The sequence below is a fragment of the Crocuta crocuta genome, unplaced genomic scaffold, assembly GCF_008692635.1.
Source record: "Crocuta crocuta isolate KB4526 unplaced genomic scaffold, BGI_CrCroc_1.0 scaffold26, whole genome shotgun sequence".
NCBI lineage: Eukaryota > Metazoa > Chordata > Mammalia > Carnivora > Hyaenidae > Crocuta > Crocuta crocuta.
This window is the reverse complement of record NW_027532249.1, coordinates 14257582-14277990: the sequence shown is the minus strand read 5'-3', so window position 1 is coordinate 14277990 and position 20409 is coordinate 14257582. Positions and strand designations below refer to the sequence as shown.

At 46.7% G+C, this 20409-nt stretch overlaps 1 protein-coding gene across 2 annotated transcripts in view; it reads right to left on the bottom strand.

Annotated features, from left to right (window-relative positions):
* Nucleotides 1–20409, bottom strand: part of CABLES1 (Cdk5 and Abl enzyme substrate 1) — a 119420-nt gene that overhangs the window by 25120 nt on the left and 73891 nt on the right. For both annotated transcript variants that reach the window (XM_077778070.1, XM_077778071.1), the window contains one exon: nt 15187–15264. In XM_077778070.1, coding sequence (XP_077634196.1) covers nt 15187–15264 — 78 coding nt within the window. The remainder of the gene's footprint in view (nt 1–15186; nt 15265–20409) is intronic.

Genomic DNA, 20409 nt, shown 5'->3' with positions numbered 1-20409 from the left:
GATTCCCTGGACAGCCTTGCCTTTGGCAGAGGGCCACCCCCCCACTCCCCGCTGCACGTGCACATCACAGGTCATAGAATCAAACTAGCCACACTCAAACCACACTCACCTTGCTGATGCCACCCCCAAGGGAAATGGAGCCATAATACACATTAAATTTTAGGTGCTCACATAAAATCCAAGATTCCTCTTAGGAGATAAATCCCAAAACCCATTTTAAGCAACAGAAGATTCTTAGACTTAGTGATTAATCCAGTACCTTGGGACACTCTGGACAACACAGGAGAGAAAGGGTGACAGGCAAATCCCCTCCCCCACCTAACCACAGGAACCCATCTCTCGAGAATGACTGTGTGGGTCTGCTCATCACAGCCGTCCCTTCCCACTGCCCTTCGCTGGTTACCGTTCTCCTTTGTCAATAACCAAAGCCAAGCCGAGTCAGAAAACAAGTTAAGAGAGTAGTGGATCCAACCTCAACTGTTCCCTAGAAAAAACACACATTGCTCATCATAGACCAGCTCTGTCCAACAGCACTTCCTACAATGAGGGAAACATCCTGCCTGCGCGGTCTGATGCAGTAGCCACTAGCTCTTTGTGGCAATAGGCTGCTTGAAGTGTGATGAGGTGACTGAGGAACTGAATTGTTTATTTTAGCTAATTCAAATTCAAATAGCTAGCTAGCAAGTGAACACGGCTAGCAGCTCCGGTACTGAACCAACTGAGCCTTCCCACAAGTGGCCGGGCCACTGCCTCAGGAGGTTTACTTCCCAGGCCCCAGCTCACTGAAGTACACACTGTGTCAGGTGTCCGAGAGGGGGATGGGAGAGAGGCGGGACCCTGTAGACGGAGCCAACACAGGATTACCCTCCATGGGGAGGGAAAGGATTGTGGGACCCAAGTTCAAAGGGGACCCATGCCCTATACTCCTTCAGCACCCCTGGAACTGGGCTCCTGGTTGTGATCAAATGGACATCAGATGTGAGGGACAGACAGCACATCCTTTTGCCCCAAAGGCCATGGGGACAGGGTGATGCGGGTTTCGGCAATGCCAGAGCACACTCGTGAACATGAGTAGCAGTGCTCCCCAAATTTGAATCATTATGGGAGGCTCTAGGTCCTTTGCACATCCTGGTGGGGGAAAAAGAAGGAAGATAATTATGTTTTAATTTCCTTTCAGCCTTGGGGTGTGGGGGATGGGTTAATTGTTCATATTAAGTAGATTTTTTTTTTAAGAGAAGAAGAAAGGAGACATTTCCTGCACACCACATCTGGTACACTATCTGCTCCATTTGAACTTCAAAACCTCACCCACATGGTAATAAATACCACAGCTGCTCCAGAAAATTGACAGTTTCATGGCAGCAGTTGAGGGCATGCTTTTCCCTTGTTTCTGGCTCAAGTTCAAGATGAAGATGAGGTTCTCACTAACTTCAGGACTGCCATTTTGGTGGAACTGAATTAGAAACACACTCGTACACACATCTGCTTGCATAGCTGCATGTCCATGGAACAGGACACAGACATCTCGTCTAAGCTATTTCAATATGTTGGTTTCTTTTACTTTTGAATTTCTATATATTAAGACTTGTGGCATCTGAAAAAAGACTGCTTTCACAAAGAGGCTGACAAACTTCTCTAGGTTCCTTCACTAAGTGCTCTCGCAACGACTGCTGAAACCTTGTATTAACACGAGCCATACGAAAATGCTGTTGTTTGCCCATTTTGATCTATGTACATAGCGATTTCACATTGTGCCACCTAATTTACAGGCAAAATAACTGCTCACGACTTACACGTGAGTGCGAAGCTAGCGAGAGCCCCATGACCCAGGAAACCCCACTGTTTGGGGAGTCAGGAAGAGTTGCCTTTCTGTGAAAAGAACTCTGAAGAGTGTTGCTGGTTCACCCAAAAAGAATTTTTAAAAAACTCCAGTGAAAAAGAATTAGGCAGAAGTCCCAGGGGAGCAGTGATAAAATCTTGATGTTTTCTTTCTAAGATCATTGTTCTAAATTCTCATTAAAATGGTGTACAAAAACAAATATCTGTTTGGCTCAAAAGCCAGCATTAACCCTCCAGTACCAGGAGACAGAACTGAGTAACACGGGGCTGCAGCTGTAAGTAATTAAAATCCAACTGAAGTTGGACTTCCCAGTTTCTTTGAAAAGCCCAAAGATTTTTTCCCAGATACCTCCAGAGTCCAAATATTAATTTACTTATGTTCCACCTCCTTCTAAAAATGGAATGGAGATAAGTTCAAATACCCTATATGGATGCTATCCAAAATTGTGTGCATTAAGAGATGAACATGGTCAGGTCACAGGAAAGGATCTCATTTGGACAGACGCACTAACAGAGTCAGTAGTGAGAGACCACGGACAATACAAGGATCTGTTTTCTTCTCTTCCACAGGCCTGGGTGACGCTACAGCTCAGACCTACTTAGCTGCAAGAGCTCATTTCTCATCTATTCAAGTTTCTTTTGCAGGGGCTGTAGGCAACAGACACACTTTGAAAACCCAGCACAAAGGTTTTCTTACAAAGTCTGGCTGCTGGGGGTGGATGGGAGATGGTTTAAGGGGGGACAGGGTATGGGCTTCCAGAAGATGGGGGAGGGGGATGGATGAAAACAGAAGATGAAAATGCATCTGGGGAGACAGCCAAGCAGCAGGTTTACCCTGCAGCAAGGGGCAGAAATATAGGTTGGTTCTTTATGGAGTGGAACCCTATTCTTCACAGGATGGCCCCACAATTCATTTAACGTAGCTCTCCTCGAAAGCCCATGGTTTCCTGGTTGGAAACCCCCTGGACCTATCTCAGTTTTGGCTCCCACAGCAAAGAGTGGATGCGTGTGATTTTGCAGTTGTAGGATCATCTGGTCAGAGCAGATGGCCAATCTAGATATCCTGGCACCCGAAGGGGATTACCCAGGTTGTTATTAACCTCACAATGTCCAAGACCTGATTTCATCCCGTTAGCAGGCAAAATGATCTCTTGTTACTGATGCTCATGGAGCAGTAATGCATGCAATTGATCACACAAGATTCCTTGTTAGGTAAGAAGTTCAAGGTTATGGCCCTTTCCTTAAGGAGCATGTGACTGGCAAACTAATATTACTCCTAATAAAAAGATATGATTTAAATACTTAACACCTGGGAAGTGGGTGGAAGTATGTACATAATCCAATTAACTAGCTTCCAGGGCTTCCGGCTTCTGAGATGGCTTAACCTCCACTTGTGATCATTTCTGTAATGGTGCTCTCAGCTCTAGACCTTGTAATACCAGACATAAGCACCACTGGGCACTTGCTCTTTAAGGAGCAACAATAGGTTGAACACTTTGATGCATAAATAATTTAAAAGCCAATTAAATATTAATAGGATTTCCAGATTCTTAAAAAAAAAAAAAGATTTGCTGCAGCGAGCAAAGAAAGCTGGATTAGGAAATATCACTTATGAGCTAATTTTAATTAAGAGATTATGCATCTGCTGGAACTCTATAAGGATTTATCATATTTTAAGAAGTCCTATTTCTCACCTCTTCAGATAAAATACAGCTGCCATCTTGGATTGGGTCTGCTTACTTGTAGCAGAGCAGAACGTTACACAGTTTAGAGTCAGTGGAACAATGCCCAGGGCTGACAGGAAAAAGTGAAATCAAAGCGGCTTTTAGTCTACAAGTCCTGCCCCTCACACTCAGCACTTCATCGATAAACCATCCCTCAAGGCTAACTGGCAGACAATGAAGGGGCCTTAATGTAGCTTACACCAAAATCTTTGTCTAATGGCAGCTCCTATAAACAGCCGGATAACGGCATGATTCATCCATGAGCTCATTCCAGTATCTGTCTCTGTGTGGGAATATGGTTGGTGTGAGGAAAGTAACACAATTTGTGAATGTGTAATTTTCCACAACGAAAAGAGATGTTCTGGGGGAAAGTGGGTAGGGAGGAAGGGGGGTATGGGCCAGAGCCAGGGAGGGGCTTAGAGGCCCTCTCTCCGAAGAAGTGGTTTTCTATGTCACAAAACAATCAACACTCAGGAAACAGCTCCAAGAGGATGACCTCATCCGAAATGTCCCCATGCCAAAAGCTAAGGACATAAGCAAGTACCACGTGGGCACTGCTATTTTAAAACATGCTCCGAGAGATACCTTGTGCTCCACTGGGGAGCCATTTGCTTTATCACATGGTCTCAGATACATGTGTAGTAGGAGAATCCAGTGACTATCATTCAGTCAGGTCTGGTATATGAATGGGTCCATTCCTACGCACACACCACCAGGCTGGAATCACCTAGCTTGGTTATTTAACATAACTCTTGAGTCACAAGTTAACTGGCTTCACTGCTATCTCCTGGTCAGATCCATATATACAGAAATACCTAATGATGTCTATAGGTTTCAGGAAATAAAGTGCATCTGGGCATTTGTGTCAGTCCCTCCATGCAAAGACAGTCCTGGGATGCGGCCCTCAATACAATGCTGTAGTTGGTTACTCACCAGTGGGTGGTGTTTCAAAGCCTTTGAGTTGGCCGGTTGGGAACTTGGAATGCGTTTTCCCACTGACACAATGATACAAATAGAGACTGCCCAAATAATGCTCTTTTAGCCTCTAATGTCACCGAACTAACCCCACAGAATGAGCACGAACTCTGGTTGTAGAAGCAACAGGTCAGAGAATGAAAGAGGGTGAAGAAATAGGAAAAAGCTGTCTCCTTTGTGGTTTCCTGGTTTGGGGCTCATCTTCAGTGACATTGTCAACGGGGTCAAGTCTGCATTCTTTTGACCTCTCTGAACCGCCTTTTCCTTCTCAGGACCCCAGGATCCTTACTCCTAAGCTGTTCCAGTCTTTCACAATCTCTCCTACTTTCCACTTCATTTTTTAAAAACATTTATTTTTTTTTTTTTTGAGAGAGAGAGAGAGAGAGAGAGAGAGGAGGGAGAGAGAGAGAGAGGGAAAGAGAGAGACCGTGCGTGCAGGGGAGGGGCAGAGAGAGAGGGAGACACACAATCCAAAGCAGGCTCCAGGCTCCGAGCTGTCATCACAGAGCCCGATGCAAGGCTTGAACTCACGAACCGCGAGATCATGACCTGAGCCACCCATGTGCCCCTCCCGCTTTCTACTTCTGAATCCGTAAGTCCCTTTGCAGCTCCTGGCCCCATGGTGAGGACAAGCAGTCCAGGGGACAGGGCTGGTGCACAAGTGGAGGGGCAGTGGTCTTAGGCAGAGATGTGGATGAGCAGTTTATCAAGTGGGGTCTGCCTACTTAAGAGAGTTGGGAAACTTGCTTGCAATTCACTTTGTAAGCAAAAGGTTGCCAAGCCAAACCACAGATCCACACTAGAAAAGAGAAGGGGGTGACTCATGTGGATGAAAGGCAAAAAGACTCAGTCGGGCCTTGGCAAACTGTTGATTGAAAGAAGAAGAGCTGGTTTAAGGCTGGGACTCTTCCCAGAAAATAGTATAATTTACAAGCTTAATCTGAGAAGAGTGTTTACAGCTATGGGAAGGTTTGATGTTACAGTTACAGTGAAAAAGATGCGCAACATCTGTTCCTCTTCTCAGTGACCAGCTTCCAATAGCTTGTTTTGAAAGGTGGGATTTGGCAAAGCTGGTTCCCAGCGGTGAGATCAAAACAAAATAATCATCTCTTCATATTCCATACAAGCACATGCACTAGAGGATAAGAAAAAATAAAAAAAGACTGGAAGGAAATAAACCAAAATGCTAATGAAGGTTTTGTTTAGGAGATAAGGCTCAATATTTTTCACCTTTTATTTTTACATACATTCTAGATTTTTTAAAATAAGCAGTTAACCACTGAGGAAAACAATTTAAGGACCAAATGAAAGCAGATCTGAAGATCTGTTTGTAGAAACGCAGCGCTGATGAACTCATCATGAATTGGACTAAGATTTGCTGTGTTGGGGTAGATTTAGGAAGAAAAATGAAACAGCTCTGTAACTGGACAGAAATAGAACCAAAGGGAACATTTAATGAGTATCTACTACAGCCTGGCAGGGTGCTCAGAGCTTTCATAAGTAATATTTCATTTAATACTCTCAAAACTCTAAAGCTGACATCATAGTCACTTTTCCAGATGAGGAAGCCTGGGATCAGCAAAGCTAGTTAATTCACTGGGACAGAGGGTTCTGCCTGATCGCCAGCTCTTTCAAACACAACCTATGCTCCCTGGCTTCAGATGCCCATCAGCACCAAAGGCAGGGATGTTAGATAAGGGCTGTGGTTTTCCTAATGGGACCATGAAGGACAGAGTGAAAATGAGTGGGATCCTCATTTCCACCCACTCTTCTGGAATAACTCTGTGGTTAGCGATTTATTGGCATTCTGTGTAAACTTGTATTGAAGGAATGGTTTCTTGACCAAATATGTCTGAAAACCACAGGACTGAACAGTTTCCAAGTTCCTTCTAGCTTTAAAGGTCCATCTTTGGAGTTTAAGTGTGCTTCTTGCCACTGAACTCTGTGAAACGGCATTACCTGGTGTCAGGTATCCTTTAATGACTTAGCCTGGGGATACTCAAAGGAGAAGAGGGCAATGCCCTTTGTCTAGAAGGGGCTTTTACACCCTTACAAGTGGTTTTTGCTCACTGAACTCGGCCCACAGGCCTGCTGTTATGAATAACAACCCACCCCTACTCATGATTGGGACTCCAGGCCCAAATGCGGTTTACCTGAAAGGAGTTGGTGCAGCCTGTAGCCAGTCTTCAATCTAAACATGCCAGCAAATCCTGAAATCTTCCTAACATGTGCACCTGATTAGACATGGTCACACTGGGCCCCAGGAAAGGCCTGACAGCAAGGACTAGACTGTGTGTATGTGAAAGTGTGGGTGGGTGGGTGGTGGGGAGAAGGCCCAAAGCAAGAGCTTCACTTTACCCAACATGGAAAGGGGCTCCAGCGACAAGATAAAGCTCCCCACTGCCCCCTGGGGAGTACTGGGCCTGGGAAAACCACCTCCTTCTAACTGTATGCAAAAGTCAAACCAAAGATGTCCTTGGTTTAAGCTTTAAGCAACAGCAGTAAACACAAAAGGAAAATCACAAGCTGATCATGGGCTAGATCTGTGAACCAGCTAGAAAGCCAGGGAACTCTGACGGCACTTGGGCAGACCAGGTGGGACATCAGCAAAAGGCCCTTGGCATCCTTGGGTTTAATATTCAGAGTGTTGGTACTTGTGAGCCACTCAAGGAGCATAGCATGAGTGATCCACTGTGTTGGTGAAGCCAGTAACTGTGAGGCTACCATGTGGATGGGGTCAGGGGGTCACCTGGCTGGGTAGGTCAGGTGAGGGAAACTAGCTGGGGCTTGGCACCTGCATCCTGACACCACTTTTGTCACTGAAGGCTTAGGAACTTTCATTGTGGATGTGAGTGTCACTTGCAGAAAAGCAGGGTCCAGAGGTCCCTAACCAATCATCCTTGTTGGCACCTTCAAGGTCCCTCCATCTCCCTGCCCATCCAGCACCACCATTTCTATCAAGCTGCCCACAGGGATGGGGTGCCAGTTTGAGGACTCCAGAGAGTACTTGCTCCTGCTGAAGCGGCCAATCTGACCATCGTTTTTTGGGGTCAATGATATATTCATAAAATTAGCCATTCTCAAAAGCCCAGAGACACTTTTACTCATTCATTCAATAATTACGTCTACTATGCACACTGAAGTGCTAGAGAGGCCTTGGGAACTAAGACACAACCCATACCTTCAAGGAGGGTAAGGACAAATGACAAAGAAGTTAAAATGTATTTGTTAAGTGCTATGACAGGCCTACAGATACCATGGAGCACAGATGGGCTCTTAGCAGGGCTCTGAGGTGGGGCATTAGGAAGAGGGTGGCCTGAGAAAGCTGCCCAGAGGGGAGGTCTGAGTTCCATCTGTAAGAAGCTCGAATGCGGTGAGGGGCAGGAAGTCTTTCAAACTCTGTCCCAAGTATAAAAGCCCCAAAGGCAAGGAGAACCTGACACGCAGCCAGGCATCTTGCTAAGGCCAAGAAAGGCCATGGGAAGAAGACGGGTCAGAGAGGAGAACAAAGGCCAGAGCCCAAGGCCCTGTCTCTCTGCCGACTAGTCTAGAAAATCTTGAGAGGCTTTCAAGCAGAGGTGAGAAGCCTGGAGTCTGCGTATGTATGGAGTCTGGTCAGACATGGTCTTCTCAAAATTGAAAAAACAAAACAAAAAAACCCCAAAAAACCAAAATGAAGGTGGAACAGACATCTTCAGATAACAGAAAGCTAGAAGCAAAGGACCTGTACTATAAGAAATAGTAAAGGAAAAGCAATTTCTTCAAGATAAAAAGACACCCAAAGGAAAATATAGAACTTTCGGAAAGAAGGAACCCTGGAATGGGTAAATGCAAAAGTCTTTTTGTTCCTTTTTGGCATTTTCCTCTATTTCTTTACAAACCACATGCCTGTTTGAAACACTGAGAGGGTCTTTCAGTGAAGCCTATTTGGGGGAGGTGGGGAGGGCCTTACTTCCCTGAGGGCTCCCTCCTGGGGCTGAGGCTGGGGTAGGGCTCCACAGGTTCAGTCTGGGCATAGGTGGATTTTTCAATGCGCCACTTTGGCAGAGACCACAGACTGGCCCACAGCAGCCAGGAAGGCCAGACACTCCAGGTCCCAGAGTCCATTTCCCAGGTTCTGCTGAGCAGAAGCCCTCCTGTGGGGGCTAGAGGTGGAAATAACACTGAGTGGAGGTGGGGTCAGAACTTCTGGCAAGCGTGGGTGGAGGCATCAATGCCCACGTTTCACAGAAGCCCAGAGTGTGGCCGCATGTCTGTCCCAACTGCACTGCCTCCCACTGGGTTGCTCTTGGGTATCGTTACTGGTTTCTCTGTCTTTCTTGAACGTTCTCTGAATGCCCCCCTCTAATCCACTGCCTTCCCACAACAGTGAGGATCCTGTCATCTGAGTGTACCCCACCCTGCACTCCACCCCTCCGTGCCCATCAGAGATACTGTGGGTTCATGAGACAGACAAGACTCTAAATTCCTAAACTGGAAGAGCAGGAACAAAGGACAGTTATTATGATCATCTCGCTTATCTAACAGATGATTTCCTAAAGTGTTGTATGTGAGTAAACTCTGTAAATCAAACGGTATTTAAGAAATAAGAGAGCTTATTAAGAAAGCAAGCAAGTTTTTCATTTTTAAAAAGCCTGGTCACCAATCCTTTTGCAAACATGTGTTTGGTGCTGTGAATTACAGCCCTCTAATGTAACTACTTAGCACACATCTCAGAGAGGCATTTTCCACACATGATGTAAAGGCAGGAGGAAGACCCTCACCAGCCCCTAAATCGCTTTGTGGTGGTGTTTGTGGGGCGACCTGGCCATGCTGGGTAGGTACTAGGGAGACGTGGGCAAGGAGCACTCAGGGGCATGACCCAGTGATGCCCACACACAGCCAGGGTGTCTGCGCCATGTCAACTATGCATTACGTGACCCCCACTCTCCACAGGCTTCCTGTTCTACAGTTGATGACTACTCAGAGGAGGGGAATGATACAGATTATTTTTCCCAAGGCTCTGGCCAAAGATGCCTGGGGTTTAGCTTTGGAGGAGCCAGGGCACAGGGTAAACTGGCAGCTTCCAAAGCCTTCAGAAGGTTACCACCCAGCACCAAAGCCACTGGGTCCCCAGGAGGTGGCCCTTCTGTGGCACATACACAGACCTCCACCATCACCCAGATGCACACTAGACAGCCACAGCCAGTGTCACCCACTTGTCACTAGTCTCGGGCCAGCAAGTGCAGCCCCAAGGCACTTGACCTTCAGATGTCAGTGCTTTGGGAACCGCGCCTATGGGGTCTGTCTGCCCCAAAGCAGAAAACACGGTACCTCACTGGGTCTGTAGCCTGCCTGCCCGCCTGCCCTCTTACCTCTGCTACCAATCTCAACCCCAACCGTGTACCCACACACTGACATTCCTAGAACCCACCTGACGAGGCTGTTGCAAAGATGCAATGAGCAGATGCCTGACAGCACCTAGCACAGCGCCTGGCATACTGGACGTGTGACTTATTACCTCCGTCATGTTCACACAAATATTTGACCTTATCAGCTCATCCTAAGAAAATAGGCTCTTTTCTCAAATATCTTTACCTATAAATCAAGGCAGGGAGAACAGCTTGAAGAGTGCGGTAGCTGCTAAATAACCAGGCCAGTCTGCTTCAAGCAGAAGCTCTTAAAAAATCAGTGAGTGATCCTATTGACAACTTGGAAGTATAAATCTGGTGGCATGCAAAATAGCCCAAACATTTCACATCCTTCTCAACCCTGGGTTGATTAAGCCCCTGTCCTTATAGCCCACACCAGGAAACTATGTACCAAATAAAACTGCAAAGTCATTAGACTTGTACTTTTTTTAGAATCTCAAAATTAAAAAAAATTGAATGGAGAATTATTCAGATAGGAACTCCAGAAGCATCTGATCGTTGGTGGATGGGAAGTATGAATAGCACGCCTCATTCATAAACTCCTCATTCAACCAGACTCCCAGCTTCCACATTAGCAAAACTGACAAGGGTGACAACAAAGTGTGCAGGATCTTTGGAAAGTCTAGTCAAGCGTCCACGACATATGGAGACCTGGGGCAGGCTGAGTGATGGGCCTATGGCAGTGACATCGCAGGAAGCTCGCTTCTGTCCCTACCTCTCCCCTTACTACCCTAGGTCTAACTGCTTAACTGTCGGTCAGCAACGGGATTCACTGCCAGCACTTAGATGGTGCTTTACCGAGTTCTCTAACATGCCAAGTGTCACAGACACTCCCCCCTCCCCCAAAGCTCACAAGGGACCACACCATCTTCTAGCATCCTCAAAAGTCAACAGTGAGGCTGGAATATCCTTCTCCACTTCTCCAAGACCTCACATTTCTATGTCTTGATGAAAAGCTGCCATCTCTGGGGAGCACTCCCTGATGCCTCCGTCCGAATTCACTGAACTCCCTCCTCTGTGCTCCAGCTGCACACTGCTTAGGACTCATTTCATTGTTTGCTCTTGTATCTGATGGTGTCTTTACTAGCTTGGGTGTATCTCTTGCCATTAGAGGGTAATGAGGAAAGAGACATTTTCTTGTGCACGATTGTATCCCTACTGCTTAGAACAGAGTGCCTGGCACACAGTAGGTCCCGTGGAGTGAAGGAGTGAATTCTGCCATGGAGAGTGGCAGTGCCTGAACTTCTGCCTAGGAGGCAGGCAGGGATGGCAATGTACTTGGAAGGGGATGGAAACTTACATTAACAAACTCTTGGCTTTTACTGTTGATTTAGCTTCCATGTAAATGTGGATTTTGATAAAATTTTGGGGGACAGTTAAAGCACCCTGGGTAGCACCTTTTTGGGGTCCCCAGCTGTCCTGGATTGGTTGTTTACATGTCTGGCTTCCTGGCTCAATAATGAGCTCCTGAAGAGTGGGTCTTCCTCATCCTATACCCTCCCAGCCTCCATCAAGGCCTTTAACTCGCAAGGGGTAGAAGAAATGCATGAGTGAACAAATAAGCCAATGAGTGAATAGTAAAACCTCTCCTAAGACTGGCCTGTCTGCTCTGGTCAATTGATGTCAGGAGCCAAAGGTAAGTGCTCAGTTCTGTTTAAAACCAAGAACAAAACTTTGGGGTCAGGGTGGGAGGCAGGGCAAGCCAACATGTGAGAGCCAGACTTGAGAAGCTCCGGTGCAGCAAGAGAAACCAGAAAGCAAAACCGGAAAGAGATAAGGGCATCCTGATAGATGCTTTCCTTGTAAAAGAGGTTCAAGTACACACTGGATGAACTTCTGAGTTTCCTGTTTTTAAACCTTCCTTGTGATCAAGTTGGAGCTGTACATCACCCCTTTTGGCAGTGGGGGGGTTCTGCTTGTTTGGAATAATCAGGCGCCTGTGGCTCAGTCTGTGCAGAAGCACAAAAGAAATGTGGCAGCTGGAAACCACAAAGTCAGCAGGCTAAGATGGCTGGGGTACTGGGTTCTGGTGCTGCTGGTTCTGATGGGCGTCCACCCACGGGCCCAAGGGGTCCCAGCTATGAAGCAGCCATGTCATCTCTGCAGTCCTTTCTGGCCCTGAAATCCTATGATTTTTTTTTTTATTTTTTTATTTTTAATTTTTTTGTTTTTTTTTTAAATAGTTTATTGTTGAAATCCTATGATTTATGTCCTAGTCACACAGAGTTATCTCTAGCATAAAAGGAATTTTCCCCAGCAGAAAGGTATTGGTTAATACAGGCCTGAACTAAAGCACTGTAAAATATATGTATATAATTTACTAGCATAAATACTTTATTATTTGAGCATAATGGTTTCCCAATAATTAGTGAAAAATAATCCTAATTTCAAGTGGCATTCACTAAAAGGATGTCTGCTCATGGAAAAATTTAAAAAGCAGAATTGCTTCTTCACTTGCTGCTACATTATTGTGAATGGTGTACAGTTTCTCATGTGAATACTTAACTAGAACGTGCTGCAGAACGGGCATGCGCTTTTCTGTTAGGCATTATTACAGTGGATCCGATTATGTGTTTTGTTATAGAAAATTAACCTTACAGCACCTTGGTTTCCTCATCTATGAAGTCTGAAGGAATAGAGTTTATTCCTATCTAAAATGTAGAAGGTTACATCCTGTGACCCCACAAACTCACTTTGCTTCTTCACTGGGGCCAACTGGCAGAACAGCTGAATCTGCCTGTAAGTGAGCTCTACGACAGAGCTTCCTGCAACATCCAGGGTCTTGCCACCAGCAGCCACGGAGACCGGAGCACTGACAGGCACCTGTTTCCCTGCACCCTAGCTGGGATCTCCCCCAGGTGTTAAAATGTGGGGGGCACGTATTTCCAACAAGGATGTCAAGCAGCTAGTTTGGGTGATCTCTTCCTGGGTGGTTTCAGTTACAACGTGTTCCCACGAGTTCTGCATAAAATGCCATGATCCTCAAAGTAACAACGCAGGGAGTTACCTGAGAACCCTACTTGGAGGGACAAGCAGAGGCTCAGGGGCAAGTAATTTGCCCAAACAACTACAAGCCTCCCACCTTCTCTGCACTGACCCCCACATTCCATTGACTTTAAGAATTCAGAGTCCTTGACAAGTGGGCCCACAACCTCTTTGGATAAGGTGTGGGCTGGACCTTATAAACTCAGTCACCCCTAGAGCCTTAGTTAACCCCTGCAAGGCAGTTATAAAAGCTCCATTTCACAGATGGGTTTTGCCTCCTGGCCAGAGTGAGTCACAGAAAGTCCTAGGGCTGGTCAGTTTTGTGTTCCAATTCTCATTCTGGCCCACAGGTGATGTTTGAGACCATAACTCTTGAGGATCAGCGGTCCTAGCTATAAAATGGGGGTAAGTACTTGGGTACCAGAGTGAGGGGGCCCCAAAACTTGGAAATAAAATCACCATTCCAGAATGAAATCACCAGTTCCAAGATGAAAACACAGAGAAGCCAGATTATGTTAAAGTGGTAATTAATCATGCGTGCAATTTCAATGTATCCTGGTTCTAAGTTCTGGCGGGGATGGGGGTGGGGCAGGAACAAGGCACATGTTTCACTACATTTATCCCAGTACCTAGTCATATAGTAAGCACTCAATAAATGAATAAATGAACACACCTGAGAGAAGAATACATCAATCAGAAAAGCCAGTAAGGCCAGCCCAGAGAAATAAGGCCAACTCTACAGTGACCATCAAAGCCGGCTGGGAGAGGAAATACTTAGCCTTCCACTGCTGATTCAGATCTCCCTGGAAATATGCTCACAAACTGGTCACACTGAAATAATCCAGGCCCTGGGGCCACTGCTCGTATAATAAGATTAATGAACTGGCCCTCTGGGTCACACATAGGTCTGTGAGCTGGTACAATCTAGTATCCTTGAGGGATGGGCTTGCTCTCAGGCGCAGCCAAACCCGGGGCCACAGTAGTTGGGAAGATAAAGCAAGTCTCCTCATGAGGTCTCCTGTGGGCAGCCCCGCTGGCCAGCCCCAGGTGATCTCTGAACCTCTGAGCTGAAGGATTTGCTGTTATTTTTCTGTGAACACCTATTTTTGCAGGGTTGTTGTGAGGATGCAGGGAGTGAAAAGGACTGGCACAGAGTAAGTCCTCAATAAATAGTAAAATTACCATTGCTTTTTTAGACACATCTAATAAATGACTGAGTCAGAATTCCCTGAACAAAAAGACGTGCCACTTTCTGTCCCATAAAGCTTATGGTGTAGAGTACAAATAAGGACCATGGTGAACTGAACAGGTAGAAGTCAGATGAGTCTACATAGGAAAGGGAAAGCCATGATGAGCAGGAGCAGTGTAGATTCACAAACAGCGAATCCAACCCAAGAACACAGTGCCCTCCCACAGGATGGTGGTCATGAGCGGGTAGGGTGCAGCTGTCACAGTGTCTAGAGGGCAATTCCAGCATTTAGTCTGTAGAGGCCAACATCTCACAAGGCTCCCGGCATCCTATGAAGTAAACCATCCTACCCTACATATCAGCAGCTCCCTGACCTCAAACACTGTACATAGACAGTGACAGATGAAGGACAAAGTAGTCAAGACTCAGAGGAAATGAGGAGAGTTCGGCACAGGGAATGAAAAGGGGAGGCTCTGCAAGGACACAGCTTCACTTACCTACTTTTCTTCAGGGCAAAAGGAGGATCCTGTTGATATAGAGAAGTAAGCGTTCCTTTGGCCTATGGTAAATCATATAGGGCTGTTCCTGGTACCATTCTGCTCTGGTTTTTGCTCCGGCTTCCTGGTCATTTCCAGCCCCAAGCCCAAAATGCAAAGAGGTGGGATGTTCACATGGTTTGTCTGATTTCTTACCTCACCTACCTTTCTCTGAAAGTTGACATGGCCCTGAGGAACGGGGTGGGTCCCCAGATTGCTCATTTTACAGTGTTGGAAGAGGTGACAAAATGCACATTTAGAAACAGTCGGCAATATGGTGAGGACTGGCACGTGCGTGCGCACACACACACGCACATGCACACACACGCGCGCGCACACACACACAACAAGGAAGCTTTCTGGCTGAAAAGAAAGTGGAGCTTTTTTATCTTTCAAATTTACAAGTCCTGCATTTGCAGTGTCAAAGGCGAGGCAAGTTCTCTGAAATGGAAAGGGTAGCTATGTTATGCACAAGGCGTCACAACTTTTCACCCAGAGAACTACGAAGCAAGCATGCATATACATACCCCGTTCGGGCACTGTCGCGATAGGGCAGCACTGAAAATATGCTACAGAAGGATCTTCTGCCACTGATAAGGACTATTCTAAAAAATAAAAAACAAAAACAAACAACAAACAAACTAAATGCGAACACTCTTAAATTAAAAAAACAAACAAACCATAGCGATTAAGCATTCATGGAATTCGCAGCAGTATTTGCACACTCCCTCCGCCTCCTCTGGCAGATGGTATCCTGGGCTCCTTGCGAAACGCAACCTCAGCGCAGCACCAGGACGTGGCTCCCCTCATCCGAAGGTCGGTGTGTGCAACGCTGGCGAGGGACTCTAAGGGGGCACGCACGCACCGCCTCGCCGCTGAGAGCTGTTGGCTGTGGGCCACACGGCAGGATGGAGCAGACAGAGCCAGGAGTCTGGGGGCCCAGTGCTGCCAACAGTCATGCCGCATGTAACCCCCCACGTCTACTGTGCAGGGAACGACGCAGGAGCAATCGTGCCGGGAGCAAGAGACACACTCAGATGCCACCATGACCATCAGGTTTTTATGTGCTGGCAGCACGTTAGGTTCTGAGAATAAATTAAGGGAACAATTACATAATCAGTCCTATCCTCCATTCCTGCTATAAAGAAACTACTGGAAACAGTTCTGCATGATGCTCTTATGCAATCAAAGGCCACTTAAGAAAACATTAAAAAAAAAAAAACCTCTCAAAAGTACTTATCCTGGCATATGAAAGTAACTTTTGCCAAAGACAACTGCTGATTAAAAAAACGAGAAACAAGCAGAGGATGTTACTAGAAACAAACATCAGATGTGGAACTTACGGACTTTTGTAATCTTTTTCTTCAGTAAAACTGTATCAAGGTTTGGAGATTCTGCGCTTGTTTTAAAACTGTGATATTAAACTGTCGAGTGGCCCAGCATAAAGTCGGGTTCCCTAGCATGGCAAAGCAGGCCCTCTGTCTTCTGGCTCTTTCTGCTTCTCCAATCTCTACGAACAGGACCTCCCCTCGGCACTTCATCATCCACCCATCCTAAAGGACTTGCCGTCCCCCGCCTTTAAAAGATCGCTGCAGTTTCATACCCCTGTCCTTTGCATGCGGGTTCTTCTGCCTGCTATGCCCAACTCAGTAGGGTTAGTGAACTCCTATTTATTCTTAAAAACCTCGCCCCAGGAAGCATTTTCTCTCCCTTCACAGAGTTACTCATTCCCTTTTTGGTGCTGTCGCTGGCTCCTGATTTCCACTGCCAGAAGTGTACCAATCAGAGGGCCACTCGCCACTGCCTCCCTCTTGTTTTGGAGGAGGGGTCCGGAGGTAGAGCACATGGCAGCCCCTCCATCAATGGTGTGGGCGGTGCTATGCTTCAGGGCAGACCCTGAGTCCCTGTCCCTGGAAGGCAGGACCACAGCTGTCTGTCCATCCCATGGTGATTCATCTGACATAGTTAAGGGGACTGAAGCAACAGTCCGAGCTGCAAGCCATCAGCTGTGTCACCTTTGCATGACTTCGGACCACTGATGAACTCTTCTGAGCCTCAGTTTCCTCAACAAAAACAACAGGATAAAACTGCTAACTAGCCTATTGGAATGCTGTAAAGAGTAAGTGAGTCTATACTGGGAAAGCCCTCAGAACCGTGCCTGGCAAATAATGCACACTCGATAAATACTAACTGATTTTACTGGGGACCTCCCTCTTGGGTTGAGGGGGGTTTCACCAGCAAAGTACCTGGATTCTGAACCTCTTCAGAGCTCTGTGCTAAAACACACAGGTGTGCAGGACGTGAAAGGTGTACATACTCCAAGGACACATGGCCCATCTAACAACTGTGGAACATTCACACAGGGGTGTCTCTCCTCTCTCAAGGGAGAGGTTTCTTGTCAGGTTCCCACAGACCCCAACCCTGTCACTGCTGCAAGAACATAAGTGTCACAGCCAGAGTGTACCACCAAGGCCTCAAGAGCCAAGAGGTAAATAAACTGTAAGCACGCCACCTTGCTAAGCAGCAGCCAGGCTCCTTGGGCTCTTACTCAGACCACAGACAGATTCTGACGATGTAATGCCTGTGTGCATTTACTTAAGCAGACATAATAATAAATACTTATTAAGTATCCATTAGATGCCCCATTCTAAATGCTTCAGCTAAAGAGAGCAAGTAAGTGACATGCTAACGGTGGGGACACACTAGTGGGTGAGACCAACTGGGGATCTGAAGTCATGCTCTTCACCACTTCTCTAAGACTTACTACAAGAGTCTCCTGTAGGTTTGATGGGGTATTCGCGGACTTCCTAGACATCAAGAAGTCTGCCTTCATCCACATCTTCTAGGGTGGCTTTCCAGCCTGGCCTGAAGGTTACCAGGCTGGAAATGGGTGGGGGCCAGAGGGTGACCCATCACAACAGCCCTGATATCCGAGCTGCTGGCACCACCGATGCCTCATTCTCCTGCTCTTCTCAGCCTGGGCCCCTTTCCAGACAGAAAGAGGTTCTTTACACAACCCCCAACGTCCCCTGCCATCCACCCAAGAGAAAAGCCTGGAACTACCCATTCCTTGTGGTGCTCAACATCCGTGTCTTCTGCAACACAGAGGAAGGAATGTGTTGAGCAAACTCATCTGGCTTAGTGTTAGTTCATTTTCTTCATTACTTGGTGCTAACGTACGGTTCCTTCCCACACACTGAATTTGTTTGGACATTTTTAATAGAACAAGAAAACTAGAGAACACAAATGCATGCAAAATTAAGTATTCTTTCCAAAGTCCCAACCACAATGTGTCTATTAGCAAACAGGATGCATTAGAGTTCTGCTAAATGAGTGCTCATCTGTGTGGTCCTCACCATTTAGGTCTAGAAGAGGCTGACAGCCCGAGTTTCATTCAGAAAAAATGTGTTGTTTTAACACATAGGTCGGGTTTAGCAAATATGAATATGGAACGTTTCCCAACAATCCAGTAGGTTTGGTCCTTTCGCAGATGACCATTCTCAAGCAGTTGGAAGTGGGGAGGAGAGAAGGACGGACCACTGCATCTTTGGGCACTTCCTTTCCTTTTTGGGGCTGGACCATCCTGTTGACTTCCACTTTATGCAGGGTTCAGAGGAGGAATCCAGAGCAGAGACCCACACAGCAGCTCTGCACAAGTCTGTGGCTGTTCAAGCCCTGGGGAGCTCGAAATAGCTGACAGAGATGAGTACACATCCAGCGTGTTTCCTGAAGTATCTCTGAATCCAGGAGGGCCTTCTGGCCTTAGCCAGAGCAGGCAAATATCAACAGGTGACAAACTCTCGCCTTCTGTCTCCTCCAAGAACAACTCTGAGCAGTATAAACCTAAAGACAGGCCCCTCGTGACCAAGCGCTATGCCCCAAAGCTGGAGGGTTCCTATGAATTTGCAGCTTTCCTCTCTGGATTGGGGAAACATCCATAATCATGGTGATATCCAAGAAGAAAATCAGATTCATTTGCCTCTTCAAGAGCTTCTGTATTTGTGGAAGAATTCAATCAGATGGCAGTCATCAAGAATGACAGTAGACAGCCAAACTCCGCCTCCAGTGGTCTTCGGACACTGGCCACCTCCATGTCTTGGCCTCCAACCGGTACAGTTATTTTCTTGGATGCTCAAATTGCATGCAGAAGGCCTGTATCATTTTCCTTTCTGTGACATTTAACACTTTACTTGGAGTCAAAGTGGCCAGAAAGCATTACACCGAAGATTATAACTTCAAAAGAGGAATTAACTCCAGAGGAATAGTTTTTTTAAGGAATTAAAGATCACATTTCCATACAAACATTTGCCAAAGAAGAAAAAAGAGAAAGACAAAAAAAAAAAAAAACACCAAACCAAAACAAAAAACCAACCAAACAAAAAACCTAAAGGGATAATAAGCTCCTAGGGCTGCAGCCCGCATGGGGAGGGCTGCATCTGGAAAGGTCTGTTTCCAAACCTTTCCAGGAAGTATGAAGAGCACCACCTTTCTCCTGCATGTAGCTTCATCTCCTTGCTAAGAAAACCATTTCTGGTATGAGAAAACCAGGGCGTCAGGCCACAAAGCTTCCAAAGGCACACACTGCCTCAGATACTAGATAGAGTGTTCTAATCAGCCAGGAGATACACAAGTGGCCCTGTGGCTGACAGCGCACCACAGACCACGGTCATTACATCTGCTCTTGACCCTGCAGTCCAGAGCCAGCAACGTCTGACCAGGCAGTATTTCGTGCCATCCCAGACCCTCGAGATGTTCCCTCTTATGCCAAAAACTGACCTTTTGTTCTATTTCCAGAACCCTGGTGCATCTCTATTGGCTGTGAGAAAGGTCACTCTCTCCCAGGTGGAATATTCCATTAAAGCAGAAATATGCTCTTAAGGACATAAAAACAAGCAAGTAACTTCTAAAGTTAGAGCAAAGAAAATCATGTTCGCAACAATGGTGGGTGAACACGAACACAGCCCAGGGTGACACATTAGGTACTGGGCACAGGTGAATACTGCATTCCCTGATTCTATAGCTCATTCCCTACACGACCAGAAAGAGAGAAAGAATACACTTTGGAGTCAGCGGTTGAACTGTGTTCCCAAAAAAAGACACACTGAAATCCTAACATGCTGAAGTCTATGGAACCTTGACCTTTGTGTGGAACCTTGAACTTTGCAGATGTCAAGTTGGGATGACAGGATTCTGAACTCGGGTGGGCCTTGGAACCAATGGCTGGATTTAATCAGGGTAGACATTGGGGGACCCTCACATACACACAGAGGAAAGAAGGCCGTGTGACAACGGAGGCAGGAACTGGAGTGGCGCAGCCAAAAGCCAAAGATGCCTGCCTGGGACTGCCGGCCACTCTCAGGAGCTGGAACGGGTGAGAGGTGACCCTTCCTTAGAGCCTTGGGAGGGCACACAGACCTGCTGACACCCTGATCGCACACTTAGGGCCTCTGGAGCTGCGAGAGCACACTTTTTTGTTGTTCTAAGCCACCCAGTCTGGCAGCCCGGGGAAGCGAACACAGCTGGCATTCAGTTACTTAATTCCCACAGCTGCACAGTGCCACCCGTGTCCTGCTCCGCGGTCCTCCCTGGGCCCGCGCACCGTTGCTGGGGCATGGAGAAGGTAAAGCTGTGAAGATTTGACACCGGAAAACAAATGAATATTATGAAATCAGAGGACCAGAGCCTGCCAGGCACTCTTCCCAGCCCCGCTGCCTCACAACTGCTTCTTCCTCCCACAGTGCAATGTTACA